This window comes from Eretmochelys imbricata, chromosome 1 (genome assembly GCF_965152235.1).
Source record: "Eretmochelys imbricata isolate rEreImb1 chromosome 1, rEreImb1.hap1, whole genome shotgun sequence".
Classification (NCBI taxonomy): domain Eukaryota; kingdom Metazoa; phylum Chordata; order Testudines; family Cheloniidae; genus Eretmochelys; species Eretmochelys imbricata.
The window spans coordinates 161,249,336-161,266,537 of NC_135572.1; the positions used below are offsets into that span (position 1 = coordinate 161,249,336).

At 45.6% G+C, this 17,202-nt stretch overlaps 1 protein-coding gene across 1 annotated transcript in view; it reads right to left on the minus strand.

Annotated features, from left to right (window-relative positions):
- IGSF5 (immunoglobulin superfamily member 5) overlaps positions 1 to 17,202 on the minus strand; it is a 93,519-nt gene that overhangs the window by 22,562 nt on the left and 53,755 nt on the right. The window contains exons 3-4 of the mRNA XM_077807242.1: positions 4,569 to 4,889; positions 3,176 to 3,484 (exon numbers count right to left, since the gene is read on the minus strand). Coding sequence (XP_077663368.1) covers positions 3,176 to 3,484; positions 4,569 to 4,889 — 630 coding nt within the window. The remainder of the gene's footprint in view (positions 1 to 3,175; positions 3,485 to 4,568; positions 4,890 to 17,202) is intronic.

Genomic DNA, 17,202 nt, shown 5'->3' on the forward strand with positions numbered 1-17,202 from the left:
TGGTTACAAGTGAAATAAAGGATCAAATGACGTCATCTGGAATTTTCTGTGCAATTCTGATTTTCCATGTTTCAGAAAGAGGAAATCAAACTGGAACAGGTGCAGAGAAGAGCTACTAGGATGATCTGAGGAATGGAAGGCCTTTCTTATGAGACTCAAAGAGCTTGGCTTGTTTAGTCTAACGAATAGAAGGCTGAAGGGAGATATGATTGTTCTGTATAAATACATCAGAGGGATAAATAACAGGGAGGGAGAGGAGTTATTTAAGTTAAGCATCAATGTGGACCCCAGAACAAATACATATAAACTGGCTATCAACAAGCTTAGGCTTGAAATTAGGCGAAGGTTTCTAACCAGCAGAGGAGTGAAATTCTGGAGCAGCCTCCCAAGGGGAGCAATGGGGGCAAAAAGCTTAACTGCCTTCAAAATTGATCTTGATAAATTTATGGAGGGGATGGTATGACAGGACTCCCTGCAATGGCATGTGGCCCATTGGTGACTGCCTATAGCAAAAATCCCCAATGGCTGCAGACGGGACACTAGATGGGGAGGGCGCTGAATTACTACAAAGAACTCTTTCCCAGGTGTCTGCCTGGTGGGTCTAGCCCACATGCTCAGGGTCTAACTGATCATCATATTTGGGGTCAGGAAGGAATTTTCCCCCGGGTCAAATTGGCAGAGACCGTGGGGGTTTTCACCTTCTTCTACAGCATGGGGCATGGTGGTCACTTGCAGGTTTAAACTAGTGTAAATGGTGAATTCTCTGTAACTGGAAGTCTTTAAACCATGACGTGAGGACATCAGTAACTCAGCCAGAGATCAGGGGTATATTACACAAGTGAGTGGGTGAGGTTCTATGGCCTGCAATGTGCAGGAGGTCAGACTAGATGATCACGATAGTCCCTTCTGACTTTAGTATGAGTATCTGAGTAAGAATATATATTACAATTTTAAACCTAATCAGTGTCCCATAAGTGACTTGCCACAAGATGTCAGAACATGTTAGTATTAGAGCTGAGTGAATCTAATATTTATTTAATTTTCTTTCTTGGTATAGGAATTAGATAGAGTGCTCCTGTCAGATATTTCTAAATTATTATCTGCAAAAACATTAGAGTTTTCAGTTGCCTAAGTAGCCCCTGGAATCACGCTTAAAGTTGCAGGGCCCCCCAAATCTGAAATGGCACCCCTGTGGACAGGCACAGAGTTTGCCCACCCCCCGCACGTGTGGTCCCATTGGCCTGATCAGAGCCGCCCCTCCAAATATAGACGTCAAACTATGCCTATGCTGAGAAATCTTGAGTATCTGTTACTGCATAATCATTTTCCCAAACAGGAATGCATGATGGTCCTATATGATCACCAATTATGTACTAATTGTGTCTGTGACATCTGTTTTTCTCCTCTTCTAATGTACAGCATGTAACTATGGAAACTGTGGGCAGATGCCTCAATAGCTCTAGAATGAGTAGGCTGGGGAGTTTAATCATTTTATTAAGTCCTCAGGACAGATCTCTTGTTTAGTCAGTAATTAGAAGCAATTTAACTTAGAGGAAGCCTTATTAAACCTAGTAAAATGGCCTTTTTCAATTGCATTACAAAGTAGATGGTCCTGAGAAATTTGCTAACAACGGCTCACACTTAAAGTAAAAGGCCCAGCCAGTCTGCCTATCTATCTATCTATCTATCTAGGTTTTTATACCACACCCATCACTGTAGTATCTGAATGCCTTTTATACACCATGCCAGTGCCACCCATTTCAGAACACAGAATGGGTCACATGTCACGTAACACTCCGAGGGGTGCCAACTCAGCCAAAGAGCTGTCAGTTTGATGTCACAAGCTCAGCTCCTTTTTTCCACGCTCACCCAATCACTAAAAGAAACATGGATTTAAGGACCTCCTCTGCCTACGGGAAACTCTGGGTGGCACAGAGTCACCATAAGGGCTTCTACACCACCCCTCCAGCTCCCACCATAGGAGGTGTGACAAAAGTGTCTCTGTGCCCCAGTAATCTCACCTTTTGTAACAGTCCCTAGAGACCATGAGCAGCTGGTGTTAATTTCAGCAGCCCTGAAACGACTCTTCTTTGCAGCACTGGGGACAAACGGCCAGATAATTCCCAAGATTGAGGGGCCAAAAAGGGCATTTTCATGCCTCCTCCCTCTGCTTCACCAAGCGCTGCTTAGCCCCAGTTGAGGATCTAGTCCTGTTTGTTCTTATTGTGCTAGCACTTGGAAAAGAAAACCATCCATCACTACCTCAAAAACAGGAAGTGCTATTCAGGCAGCACAATGCAGGTGGCAGCTCAGCTTACCCAGCTGGTTGGTGATTCCCCTGGCATCGGGGGTCATATTAAGCTATGGGATTAATTTCCACAGGTTGTTGGTGAGGCCAAGAATTAGGCAATATGTCTGGATGCTGGCCACTATCTGGGACATGACGCTGGATGAGATGGGCCGCTGGGCTGATCGAGTATGGCAATTCCTGAGTTGGAGTGAAGCTTGGTAAAGTGCATGAGGCTGGAATGCCACTGTGCTAGAGTCATCCCTGGCTGATGGAACAGCCAGGACCCCCAAGGCGGAAACACGGTGGGGACCAAGCACAGTACGGCTCTGAGGCTATAACTACAATGGCAGAACAGCTCAATGCCTGCCGTGTAACCTTGTGCGGAGCATTGTGTTGTGCACAAGTGTTTACTTTGGGTTGTGTGTAGGGGTGAAATCCTACCTCTGTTGAAGTCAGTGGCAAAACTTTCAGAGTTTAGTATTTCACATTAGGATTTAGTCATGAGCAAACAAGACATAGCACACGATGTTTATGTGACTGACAGATAGAAATCTATTGTTATTTCATGCCCGGAATCAATTTTTTTCAATGCCTAAATTCATGTGGTGAAATCTTGCAAAAGGCAGAAAATCCAATTTTGTATGCAATGAAGCCCTTAATAAGCATTAGGGAGAGTTCTGTTTCCCTTGTGCTGTTCCAAATAAAGAGAATTTAGTGATGCTCAGGACTCGTGCTGGGGCGCAGCACAGGAGTGAATTTAACATTATGTGATGTCTGTATTGTTTACTAGAGTTTGAGTCTGTTACATTTGCAGGTGTCATGTTGCTTAAACTGGAATAAAAGATTTTCAAAATAAAAGGCATAGTATAGAGAACGTTCACTTACCTGCAAGAGAATCCTGCACAATAAGAGTTACAGTTGCATTCTGGGGCTTAGGGAGTGCCTCTATATAAGCTAAGCATGTCAGTGTCTCATTGGCCATCGGAGTCAAAGTTAAGGTGCTCCCTTCATTGTGAAGATCATTAGGTCCTTGACTGTGGTTAGTAACATACCTGGACTTATCTACAAAAGAGTCGTTTATCATCCAGGTCATGTTTGGAGCTGGAGCCCATCCTAAGGCTTCACAAACAATGTCAATTGTTTCATTCTTTCTTACTGTAGAGTTGTGATCTTTGATGAGCAAAGATCCATTAACTGTGGGGGGAAAAGATGATTTGTTCCTTCAGAATATTTAACTGCAATGGTGTCTTATTGCCCGTTTTAAATCATCTTTGGCTACCAAAAATCCCATTTTGAAATTTTCAAGTTAAAAAAATAATTAAAATAAAATAGAAAACCTAAAACATAGAGATGTTGTTTACATGAGATAAATGTGGAAGCCACTGCAGCTTCTCAGCCATGTTATAGTCCATTTCGGCTTCACAACTAGACTTTATTTTCCACCATCTGTCCAATGAAAACTTTGGAAGTGTCATGCTTTGGCCATACTGAAATATCTCCTGCACCAGCTAAAGGACCATGTGTCATCAGGATTTTATTTCTCTGTTACCTCTTAGAGATGTTCTTCAGGTTTATCACGGAAAGTTTATAGAAAGGTGATGCCCTAGGCATCAGCCTTCTTCTTTTTTGGACAAATGAATAGTAGATGGAAGGAAGATTCCACTTTATTGGATGCACTTCCTTAATAATGATGCTTGAGGAAGCTACAGAGAGGATGTCTGATATACATGAAAGGTTTACTGGATCCTGGAAGCTGTAGTGTACAGCAGCAGTCACATCCCATGATATCACCTTGTGACTCAGAGGCTAAATTTTTGCACTACGTTAAACCCCAACACAAACTGGGTGGAGGCTGGCTATTCCTAGGTCAGACAGTAGGAAGGAACTCTCCATTAAATACAAAAGAAGTGTTATGTACAAAAATGAGAAAAAAAATCCATAAAGACTCTGGCGAAAAGAGATTGTTTTTGACTGATGGCTGGCAGCACTGATACAGGCTTCTGGCACTTTCACACAACCCAGAACAGAGTAAGAGCTGCTACAGAAAAAAGTGAGCACAACTGAAGTCTTTTGCAGTGGCAGCCTCAGTCTACCTTGGAATGCCAATCTGTACATGAAATTACTGATCCAGCTTTCCAGATGAGAAACATAGCAGGCTTTGGGCATTCACTGAAAGTTGGTACACATACAGTCTGGTAATTTTGGCATTGTGACATTGGATTTCTGTTAAGTACAAATTAATAAAAACTCTGTGACAAAAATGAAAAGGCATACAGACCTTGCACAGAAAGAAAGGCATAGCTGTTGGGGCTACTAAGTTGGAGGCTGCATTCTATTTGACCAGAATCGTCCAGCTGGACGTTGTGGATGATCAGCTCTGAGGTAAAAGTCTCACCGCTGGTATAATTTTGCTGAGTGAAGCGATTCATTGTTACAACAGCCCCTCCAAGGGAAGTTGTCGTGAGAACAGCATTCCCGTTTAAAAGCCAGATGATAACTTTCCATCCTTGTGACACAGTACAGTTAAACCGGGCCTCTGAACCGGCTAGGACGGTTGCATTAGCAGGGCCATTAACAATAGAATAACCAAAGCCAAAACCTGGAAAGAAAAAAACAAGAATTGTAAATATACCAGCACCAATGTCAATGAGGTGCCTTTGGCGTACCTTGCATATTCAGCAAGATAAGACTACAAAACAAAAATACTTGGCTCTGAGTAACAGCACTTTGTCATGTGAATATTTTGTGTATTTGATATCTGAAGAACACATCAGAAAAGACCACTGAGTCCTCTAATCTGGCAACACATCTCTAATGATGAGTTTTACCAGATGCTTTTGGCGAAAGCTTAAAATCCCCACTATCATTAAGACAGGTTTCAGAGTAGCAGCCGTGTTAGTCTGTATTCACAAAAAGAAAAGGAGTACTTATGGCACCTTAGAGACTAACCAATTTATTTGAGCATAAGCTTTCGTGAGCTACAGCTCACTTCATCAGATGCATTCAGTGGAAAATACAGTGAGGAGATTTATATTCCTCACTGTATATAAATCTATATACAGGTGTATAATCTTCTCACTGTATTTTCCACTGAATGCACCCGATGAAGTGAGCTGTAGCTCACAAAAGCTTATGCTCAAAATAAATTGGTTAGTCTCTAAGGTGCCACAAGTACTCCTTTTATTATCATTAAGAATTCCCAGTAAAAAAATCTATGTTAAAATGGAGTTAAGGATGAGGAAGGTTGATTTTATATCAGTAGTGTTAAGGTCAAATACATTGCAAGGTTATTGTATTATCCCCAAACCAAGTGTTATAAACCCAGGAAATACACAATTAGAGTTAAACTTAAAAGAAACCTAAACAAGTTACCATACGGGAATGCATAGTTAGGGCACCCAGCAACCTGAACTCCGCTCTGCAGTGACAACATGGAAAAACAATGTGATTATGGCTGAGTCATTTTAAGTGTTTGTCATCCCAGATGAGATTAAACTGATTTGTAAAGACACATTAGATTTTTTTTTTCCTTTCATGGTGTCACTATAGAGCAGAGTTAAGGCTTTTGTTGGAGGAGAACTTTCAGTTATGAAGACTAATGGGTGGGAAATTAAATACATGTTCAAATGTGCCTATGCACAAGATTTCAGTTAAATTTAACTTATTTATCGTTTGAAAAGTTACATTATACCTCAGATTCTTAAACTGTTATTTCCTTAGGGGGGAAAATACACTTTTCCTTCAATCCTCCAGGAGGAGGTCAGTAGAAGTAGTCATGGGAATAAAAGATTCTGTGCAGACAGATTTGCTTTTACATTCATGGAAGCCTGTTATAGAGACTTGCTGCCTTCACAGGTTTCCATTAAAAACATTGTGCCTTTCTACAGCATTGCAGTCTCCTAAATATCTCTGTATATGAGCGACAGAATAGCCAATTAAACACAAACTTCACTTCTAATGTTAGTTATCAAAATCATAAAATATATCGTAAAGCACTCTCCTTTCAACAGAAATAGCCCATTTTTCCTTGTAGAGTTGCAGTTATCCTTAGCATGCATCATTATCTTAAAGGTGAACTGGAGTGCTTTAAAATGTACAATTGTTTCAAGTCCTGAAACACAATTATATGTAAACACTTAACATGTTTTATTAACAGTTGTTAAAACAAAATATGTGAAAGACAGTTCTTCCTCTTTCTACCTGCCAATTCCTAAACTGAGGGGATCCTAGCCTACAACTGCTGATGACATCACTAAAACAGCAGTGGCTTTTGTGACGTCAGTACAGTGGCTAGGAAACAGACTGAGACCACTAACCAGTTTTACATGCTCCATTTACAGCAACAGCCATCAGATTATCATGAATTCTGGTCATTGCTGACCATTGCCAGATGTGAACCACTGACTTAGGTGAAAAAGACTCTGTACCCTTAACAATTCCCGGAGCCACCAAACATTCTGACCAAGGGGTTTTCCTGTGGATTGTGACCTCACAGACATATGTGACAGAACTAGCCTGCTTATTAGTTAGCCTTTGAAATATGAAACGTCTTTACCCGTTTTTTCCTCTCTGTCCCTTGGGACTACACAATTTTGATATATTGAATTCTGAGGGTTAAATTTTCAAGGCTTTCTGTGAACTTTAGATGATTGATTGCAACTGACTTTAATAGCCATCATGAGGTTCAAACTGTACACAACCATTTTTAGAATTCACTACAGAAATCTGATTTTTCCTGAATCCTGGGTTATATAACAGCCCAAAAAACCCTAACAGGTTTTCAACACAGTGCGCAGAGATTTAGCAACACAATTCCCATTAATGCAAATAGATCCCTGTACACACATAATGTATTTCTTAGCCAGTGCTCTTACCCCTTTGCTATAGCAGCAGTAGCAGGATGGTGGGGGGGGAGGGGCATTAAAATTTGGAAAGGGCACCTGGAAAATTGGCTTGTTGGATAAACTGGAGAAATAGTTTACAGAATAGTACCCCATGGATCCAAACTCAGCACAGCTTTATTCAGCACATTCCTAGGTTACAGTGCCTCTGGCTTAAGTACTGGACAATTACAGGTTCATTCAGATTTAACAGAAACTTCAGCTCGTCAACTCTCTCCTACAGCTGGGGCTTATACAACAAAAAGTACATTTTAGAACTCACTGGATTCCGTTCAGAATGGCAAAAGTAGAGATCCAAGTCAATTATATGTGCTGGAGCAATGGAGCGTTGAATACTAATCTAATATATATGATTTTTGAATGTCCATTGTGCACGTACATGGGCATGAAATATTTCACAGAACTGATATGACTTTTTATTCTTTTGGATCCTAAAATAATCAATCTTAATTTACCTCACACTGGGATCGATATAATAAATCTACCATAATATTTAGCAGCTATAGCAGGTTTTGTCTTTGTGCTATTTCCATCTTGGAAATAATTTACAAATTTAGCTAAGCAATCTTCATAACCCTAGGGAAGTAGAAAGTAAACCTAATCATACTCAGATTACTGACTGCGAAAGTAATGCAGAGGTTACAGCAGAGGTGGGCAAACTACGGCCCGCGGGCCACATCCAGCCCGCGGGACCGTCCTGCCTTGCTGCTGAGCTCCCGGCCGGGGAGGCTAGCCCCCGGTCCCTCCCCCACTGTTCCCACTCCCCCTCCCACGCAGCCTCAGCGCACTGCGCTGCCGGCACTCTGGCCCGCCACTCCTGCCGGGCAGCGCGGGCAGCATGCCTGGCTCCGGCATGGTAAGGGGGCAGGGAGCGGAGGGTCCTGGGGAGCAGTCAGGGGACAGGGAGCAGGGGGCGATTGGATGGGGCGAAGGTTCTGTAGGGGGGCAGACAGGGGATGGGGAACGGGGGAGGGGGGTTGGATGTTGGAGGGCATTGGAGTCCGGGGGGGGCCTGTCAGGGGGCAGCGGTGTAGATAGAGGTTGGGGCAATCAGGGGACAGGGAGAATGGGTGGTTGGATAGGGGGTGGGGTCCCGGGGGGGGGCGGTTAGGGGAGGGGAGTCCTGGGAGGGAGCGGTCGGGGACAAGGAGCAGGGGGGCTTGGATGGGTCGGAGATTCTGAGGGGGACAGTCAGGAGGCAGGAAGTGGGAGGGGACGGATAGGGGGTGGGGGCCAGGCTGTTTGGGGAGGCACAGCCTTCGCTCCCCAGCCCTCCGTATAGTTTTGTAACCTGATGTGGCCCTCGGGCCAAAAAATTTGCCCACCTCTGGGTTACAGGCTAGATCTACAAAGGGACTTACACACTGCCATGCCCACTGTTACAATGTCCTGCCACCCAGTGGAAGCCTCAGCCCCAAGTTAGGCACGTAGGCTCCCTATTCAATGTATGGCAACAGTTAGGTGCCTAAGAATGGGATCCACAAAAGCCAGAAAGCTGAACAGGGAGCCACCTAAGGCAACCAATCACAGTCAGTGGCTTCCTCTGGGCTCGGGGGTGCGGTTCAACCCCCCCCACCTGACTCCTTCCCCCAGCCCCCACACCCATCCCGCCTTTTCCAGCCCCTGGTCCGCCCCAGGCCCCGCCCTCACCCCATCCCTTCCCCCAAGCCCCCACCCCCAACCTGCCTCTTTCCTGCCCAGTTTCACCCCCTTCCCCAATGTGCACCAGTCCCACTCCTCCACCTCTCTCCCAGAGCCACCAGCATGCCACAAAACAGCTGATCACAGCGGACGGAAGGCAGTGGGAGAGAGCGGAAGGCATTGATCAGCGGGGCAGCAGGCGGGTAGGAGGCACTGGGAGTTGAGTGGGGAGCTGGAGCACACACAGAGTTGGCACCTATGCAACCAATAGTAAATGCCAAGGAGAGAGGTGAGTCCTAAGCCCCACCCCCAACGGAATTTAGGTGCCAAAATCTGGGCTAGAGGAAGTTGCCTCCCTCTGCCTGAGATTTACAACTAGGTCTGCTTTCCTGGAGTTAGATGTCTAAATCCTTTTGTGTCTCTAGCTCTAAGTGACTTATCCAAGGTCAAAGAAAGAGCTGGTGCCAGAATTGGCATTAGAACTCAGGCGTTCTTGGTGCCAAGTCCTACTCTCAGACATTTCGACTGTACCTGCCTTTCTCAATGACCAACCTGGAACATTTCTGTGGAGAGCTAGTTTAATAACAAAAAGGCTGATCCTTCAAAAATAAAAGCATCTGAAAGTGTGCATTTTATAAACCATTCCAGGAGACTGAGTTAAACCAGTCAATACAGATCCATGCCATTAAAAATGCTGGAGGATAAGCATGGGGAACTATGGGTTTTGTGTGTGGTTTTGTAATCTTCTTATACAGTATTTTGTGCATCACTTACAAATGTATTACGTTTTGGAAATTTAAAAAAATAGAATGGAAATAAATGCACTCATACTGTTCCCCAGGCCATCACACTTCTTAGATTCGACAGTAGTTGCTTAGCTTCAGCATGCACAGCCTACCTTTCCTCTACGTCTCTCCAGTGCTCCAGCTTTCTCATTTATCTACACTGTCTTTTTGCTGTCTCGGAAGAGTCATAAAATCAGTCTTCATTCCGTAAACATTTTGTGTTATCAAAGAAGTTAACGGTTTACCATCCCTGTGAATAAATTGCCATGGGTTTCTGTACATCATCTATGGCTATGAGATCATGTTTATGAGTGCCACTGTATCATAGACTAAAAATTCTCAATTCTCTAGTCTAGGGCAAAATTGTGCCCTTGTCTTACGCAGCCAAGCAGGGTAGTAAGAAGAAGGAAGCATGATTTATTCCTCCTTCTAACTAACACAATTACATTTTAACAGTCCATGAGCCAGACAAAGCCCAGGATCTATGCTGCCTTACGCACACAAGGCCTGATTCAGTGCCTATTGAAGTCAATAGAATGCTTCCCATTCTAACCCAGACAACCTGGTTCAGGTCCCTACTGGGTGGAAAGTCCACTAAGGCGGGGAATGCCGCAAAAGTGAAAGTGGCAAGGTAGGTCACAACCGCCCCTTCCCTGGGAGCCCATAAGACACCAGCACAGCTCAGAAAGTATCCAGTGCTACTCAGAGAGGAGATGTGGTCACATCCACTGTGGGAAGTGTTGATTTAACCTATCCCCACAATAACTTAAAGCTGCCCTTCCTTGACAGAAAATCCCAAAACAGAACGTAGATCAGGGGTGGGCAAACTACAGCCTGGGGGCCGCATCTGGTCCTTCAGACATTTTAATCCAGCCCTCTAGCTCCAGCCAGGGAGCGGAGTCAGGGGCTTGCCCCATTCCACACATGCCTGGGCTCTGTGCAACTCCCGGAAGCAGCAGCAGTATGTCCCCCCTTTGCCTCCTACACCTAGGGGAAGTCAAGGGGCGCCACACATTTCCCCTGCAGCTCCCATTGGCCAGCAACCACAGCCAATGGGAGCTGCAGGGGCAGCGCCTGCGGGCGGGGCAGCACACAGAGTTGCCTGGTTGCACCTCCGCATAGGAGCTGGAGAGAGGACATGCCACTGCTTCTGGGAGCTGCTTGAGGTAAGCGCCGCCTGGAGCTTGTATCCCTTACCCCTCCGGCGCCCCAACCCCCTGCCCCAGCCCTGATCTCCCTCCCACCCTCCACACCCCTCATCCCCAGCCCCACCCCAGAACCCGCACCCCAGCCAAAGCCTTCACCCTCTCCCACACCCCAACCCCCAATTTCATGAGCATTCGTGGCCCATCGTACAATTTCCATACCCAGATGTGGTCCTTGGGCCAAAAAGTTTGCCCACCCCTAGTGTAGATGGTACCACTGCCTGCCAACCCACATTGTGTTGCATAGGGGAATCATTTTCCTACACCTGGGCTCCGAGTCTAAGGACTGGTTAGACAGTGAAATGCCTTCTCCTGTATCTTCTGCCAAAACATTTTCAGGCATTTACCCGTTGTTTCAAAGAGAAACTTCATCTCTTTGGTTTTTTTTAACTTTCATTCTTTATCTTACAGGAGGACATAGGCCTAAATCAATATGAGCTCCCATTGTGCCAGGCAATGTAGAAACATCATAAGAGACAGCCCTGCCATGAACTCTGCAACCTAAATAGAAAAGGAGAACTGTGGAAGAACTAGGAAGCGAGTGCAGCTCTTCTGAGTCTAAGACTAGTGCTTAAACCACAGGATTAGCATTCCTCTCTAATGTGCAGTGTTCCCTAATTCAACAAATACACTTCAATACCAATTTCATCACCTTACTGTCTGAAAAATACCTTACACGTTCATTGAGAAAAACTGAGACCTCAAACTAAATTCTCATTGCATTTTTCAGGGAGTTATATGTTCAGTTCTTATTAACACAAGTTCAGCACCTAACTTCTCCCATACACCTGATGGAAATTCTTGCGCTGACAATTAGCGCCACTTTATTACTCTCCACTGGAGAAAACTCTAAACCATGCACAATACACCATGAAATCATATTGTTCATTTGCTTTTGCACGATAAGGTGTGGATTAGTAAAGCTTCACATTGCCTTGGGCATATCAGTAAATGTTTACTAAAGGATCAATCTGATGAAAGTTCATAACAAGAATATTTCACCTAAGCCTAAGGGTACAGTTCTGTACCTGGTGTTTCAGCCATCTAACCTTTTCCAAAGGCAATCCAAAGGCATTCATGGTGCGCGTCAATTGCTCTATGAATGGTTATTCCCCACTCTGTCACACTAACTTACTGTAACAGGTCTTCTGGTTCCTGCAGAAATAAATGCTTTTCTTGTGTAACCCTTCTGCCCGTCAGAGTTGGCAGCAACAAGGGCAGGGTTCAGTATCTAGGGGTTCCATTTCAATAACACAATGCAAAACCAGCTCAAGCCCCCACCCAGTGACGTGGGACAATTACATACCACCCCCCAAGAGGCAATACTTCCCCTCTAGCAAGCACAGAGTCTGAGTGTAGCAAAAGCCTTTTAATAAAGGAGGGAAACAATACGGCATTATGTTGGGGAAATACCACAAACAGGATTCATAACACCAACCATGGGCAAAAGACCCACCCCCAAGTAAGTTTGGCAGTGTCCTTTTCCCTTCAGAGTCTTAAATCCAGCAACCCAATAGTCACCCCCACCCACCCACACACACACAGTTTCTGTCCTTGGTCAGTGCAACCCCACAGTGTTCATCTGCAGAGTTTACCTCCCAGCCTGGGTGGAAGTGGAGGGAGGTATGGGGGGGCATCTTACATGCTCTGCTGCTCAGGTCAATGCCCAAGTGGCACACCTCTCCATGGGGTTCTGCTGCAGCCTTCACCACCAGCCATGCCTCTCCGTCAGCTACCCTGCTATCCGCTCCACTCCACTCCTCTCCGCTAGCTGTCCTGCTGTCCACTCCTCTCTGCCAGCCACCCAGCTAGCCACTCCAGCCGTCCACTCACCAACTTGTCTTCAGCCCCCCCTTAACACAGCTCTCAGCAATTTCAGCTCTTTAGTGATTTTTAGCTGGTAACAGGGAAGCCCCAGTGCTGGTGCACCACCAAAGTAGGTCTAATGCTTAGACCTAGGTGTCAGTGACTTCAGCTCTGCAGTATGTAACAAGACTCTTAATGGAGCCAAAATTTGCTCTGTTACTACACCCTGGAGAGAGGATGGGTCAAAGTAGTGTTTAGAGCCCTAAGAAGGGGGCCTCCCAATCCCCATACCCTCTCAAGTCCCTGGCAGTTAGAACCCATGTCCCTTACCTAGCGAGTGCTACTTAGTTGAGGGTGAGTCCCTTTGTCATAAAATGCCAAGTATAGTTCTACTGTCCTTGATTCATTCACATAACCAGGATAACAACCCTTTATTACTCCTGCCCCACAAACAGAGAGACTGGGGATCCCACAGCAGCTAAAGTTACCATTTGGGCAAGCAGTCCATCATGCTAGGCAGGGTGGGTGTGCCCATGCAAACGAGAGTGCCCCTGCAAATGAGATCAGCCCCTGAAGTCCTTTTCCACAGCTCACCACCAAATGTCAGGGTAGAGCTCATTCTGACTCTGCTTACACTTGTTTACAGTTACTCAGTGCAAGTGGCAAATGGTGCACAAGTTAATGAGACATTTGTCCAAAACCCATCCCTTCCTACTACCATTTTCCTGTCCTCACTTGCTCTTCCTCTCACAGAGGGGGATCAGATTTTCAAACAGGTGTTTTGGCATCTGGAAAGGATTGAGAAGAAAGTGCCCATTTCTCCTTCTGCTCCCTCCACCACCGACTACACTCCTTCTCCTTGATAAATGACACATCAGGACACATTACAGCAAGCGATGGGATGGGGAAAATGTGTTTACTCCCAAGCCCTCCTCATTAATTGTTTTTTCTAGTTCTGTTATGGTATTTTTAAAGCATTCCCACAGTGCCACATCCTTTTTCTTTTTATCTCCCACTGCAGATTCTCCCACATGCTGAGTCTTCCTTTCATCAGCCATATAAGAGGTAAGAGATGGAAAGAAAGGGGAATGCTCCCTCTTTTTAGCAGAGGAGGGAGAGCTATACACATCCCCTGTACATGCATTCTCTCTCTCTCACACACACACACACACACATACTCACACTCTCCTCCTTAATTTATCTCCTGCTCAGCAACTCTTGCTTTCTGGGACTGATGTGAAAGCATAGACCTTTGTGGCCTCACTGGCACAGCCCCGCTAGTTGCTGGTTGGCTGGTATGAGACAGGTCTCTGTGATGTCACCGGCTCAGCTTGCTGGGAGGATGCCAAGATACAGACCTTTGTGAGCTCACTAATTCATCCCTTGTAACTGGTTAGGATTTCCAGGCTTGAGGCCTCTGGCTCAACATCTCTAGCTTGCTATGCTGGTGTCAAGGGCTATGCCACTTGACATTACTGACTCATCTCTAGCTTTCCGGAATGATTTCAAGGCAGGTTGCTATGCAGCTGTTGATTAAACACCTGTTACCTGCTGGGCTGATGTGAAGGAACATATTTTTCTGATGTCACTGGGTCAGCATCACTAGTTTCATGGGATGATGCCCAGTTACAGGCCTTTGTAAATGACTGACTCAGCTAGGGTCACCAGAAGTCCTGCTTTACTAAAATTGTCCCAGTTTGAAGGTGTCATAAATACAAAGGGAAGGGTAACCACCTTTCTGTATACAGAACTACAAAATCCCTCCTGGCCAGAGGCAAAACCCTTTCACCAGTAAAGGGTTAAGAAGCTAAGATAACCTCGCTTGCACCTGACCAAAATGACCAATGAGGAGACAAGATACTTTCAAAGCTGGAGGGGTGGGGGAAACAAAGGGTCTGTCTGTCTGTGTGATACTTTTGCGGGGAACAGATCAGGAATGCTCTTCAGAACTTCTGTTAAGTTAGTAAGTAATCTAGCTAGAAATGTGTTAGATTTTCTTTTGTTTAATGGCTGGTAAAATAGCTGTGCTGAATGGAATGTATATTGCTGTTTTTTGTGTCTTTTTGTAACTTAAGTTTTGCCTAGAGGGATTCTCTCTGTTTTGAATCTGATTACCCTGTAAGGTACTTACCATCCTGATTTTACAGAGGTGATTCTTTTACTTTTTCTTTAATTAAAATTCTTCTTTTAAGAACCTGATTGCTTTTTCATTGTTCTTAAGATCCAAGGGTTTGGGTCTGTGTTCACCTATGCAAATTGGTGAGGATTTTTATCAAGCCTTCCCCAGGAAAGGGAGTGTAGGGCTTGGGGGGGGTGTTTTGGGGTGGGGGAAGACGTCTCCAAGTGGGCTCTTTCCCTGTTGTTTGTTTAGCATGCTTGGTGGTGGCAGCATAGGGTTCAAGGACAAGGCAAACTTTGTACCTTGAGGAAGTTTTTAACCTAAGCTGGTAAGAATAAGCTTAGGGGGTCTTTCATGCAGGTCCCCAGACCTGTACCCTCGAGTTCAGAGTGGGGAAGGAACCTTGACATGGTGGCAGAGAAGTGGGATCATTTTGAGATTTTTTTTTAGATCATTTTGAACCAGAAGCACAGCAGGATTTTAAAAGGGTTTTATAAAAGGAGACAGCAGCAAGCATAATAAAGGGATCTTCCTTTTGTGAGCTGGAGTCTTCTCTACCTAAAGGCAGGATAGTTAACCTCCTGCAGGGAACTTCACAAGTTTTTCACAGACCTGAAGAGGTGGGGTTTTTTTTAGCTAAGAGCATGTAGAGGATTTTTCTGTAGGCTGAGAATACCTGTCACAGAACATAGGTATCAGGTTACAGCACAACTAAATTTTACAAGCCAGGTTTGTTTGTTTTTTTAACTCTCTGGTGTAAAGTTAGTTAAAAACAGATCGGCTAAGATGACAGAACCCAAGACAGAAAAAGCCAAAGAGGCTGCCCACAGGAGAGAAATGGAGGCAAAGGAAAATGAAATGGAGGCTGCCCACAGGAGAGCTATGGAGGTAAAGGAAAAAGAATGGAAGCATGCACTGGAGATGGAGAAGGCAAAGGCTCAGCAGAATATACCAACAAACACTAGCAATCCTTCTCCAGGTACCGCTTCACGTCCCAGAAAGTTCTCCACCTACAAGGCAGGCGATGATACCAAGGCCTTCTTAGAAAACTTTGAAAGGGCCTGCCTTGTGTACAGCATCTCTACAGACCAGTACATGGTAAAGCTGAGGCCGCAGCTCAGTGGACCCTTAGCAGAGGTGGCGGCTGAAATGCCTAAGGAACACATGAACAAGTATGAACTGTTTAAAACCAAGGCGAGAGTCAGAATGGGGCTAACACCCAAGCATCCCCGTTGGAGGTTCAGAGCCCTAAGGTGGAAACCAGATGTGCCATTTACCCGACATGCCTACCACATTGTGAAACATTGGGATGCCTGGATGTCAGGAGCAAACGTTAAATCTCCAGAAGAATTGCCCTTCCTAATGCAAATGGAGCAGTTCTTAGAGGGTGGTCCTGAGGAAATAGAAAAATACATCCTAGATGGAAAGCCCACAACTGTAATCGAGGTGGGGGAAATTGGAGCCAAATGGGTGGAGGTGGCAGAAAAGAAAAGAACTAGTAGCAGTTGGGGCGAATATCAGAAGGGGCAACCCGGAACAAAACGGGTGGAGGGAGAAGAGAGGAACAATCCCAGTCGCAGTTGGAGCGGAGACCAGAAGGGACAATCTCTGACCTCACCCTACTACCGGGGACAGCCCAAGGCCCCAACTACACACCAAGGAACACTCCAGACACCTTATTGTCCTGCCACACCATTCTCCAGCAACCCACCTCTCCCCAGTGATGATGGACGATGTTTTAAATGTAACAAGTTGGGGCATGTAAAGGCCAACTGCCCCAAGAACCCCAACAGATTACAGTTCATTGCACTGGAATCACAGCAGAGGTCCTCAGGCCCAGATGCCTTCCAGATACCCTCGGAGCAGAGGGAAACTGTGAGTGTGGGCAGGAAGAAGGTCACCGCATGGAGGGACACCGGAGCACAAGTGTCAGCTATCCATGCTTCCTTAGTGGACCCCAATTTTAATTGACCCAGAGATCCAAGTGACAATTCAACCCTTCAAGTCCAACTCTTTCAATTTGCTTACAGCCAAGTTGCCGGTCCAGTACAAGGGCTGGTCAGGAACGTGGTCTTTTGCAGTCTATGATGATTATCCCATCCCCATGCCGTTGGGGGAAGACATGGCCAATCATATGAAGCTAGCCAAGAGGGTGGGAATGGTCACCCGTAGCCAGGCTAAGCAAGCTGTCACGCCTAGCTCTGTTCCGGAAACTTCTACCAGGACCCGGTCAGAGGTGATGGAAACGGACCCCATGCCAACGTCTGCAATGGCAGTAGTGGATCCAGTCCCAGAGACCCAGACAGAGCCAGTCCCAGAACCGGAACTGGCGGAACAACCAGCACCAGAACCACTGCCAGCACTGAATCCAGTACTTACAACCCCAACACCAGAGGGCCCCACCGAACCTGCACTGGCAGCAGCAGATAACCCTACACAAGAGGCTCAGCCAGAG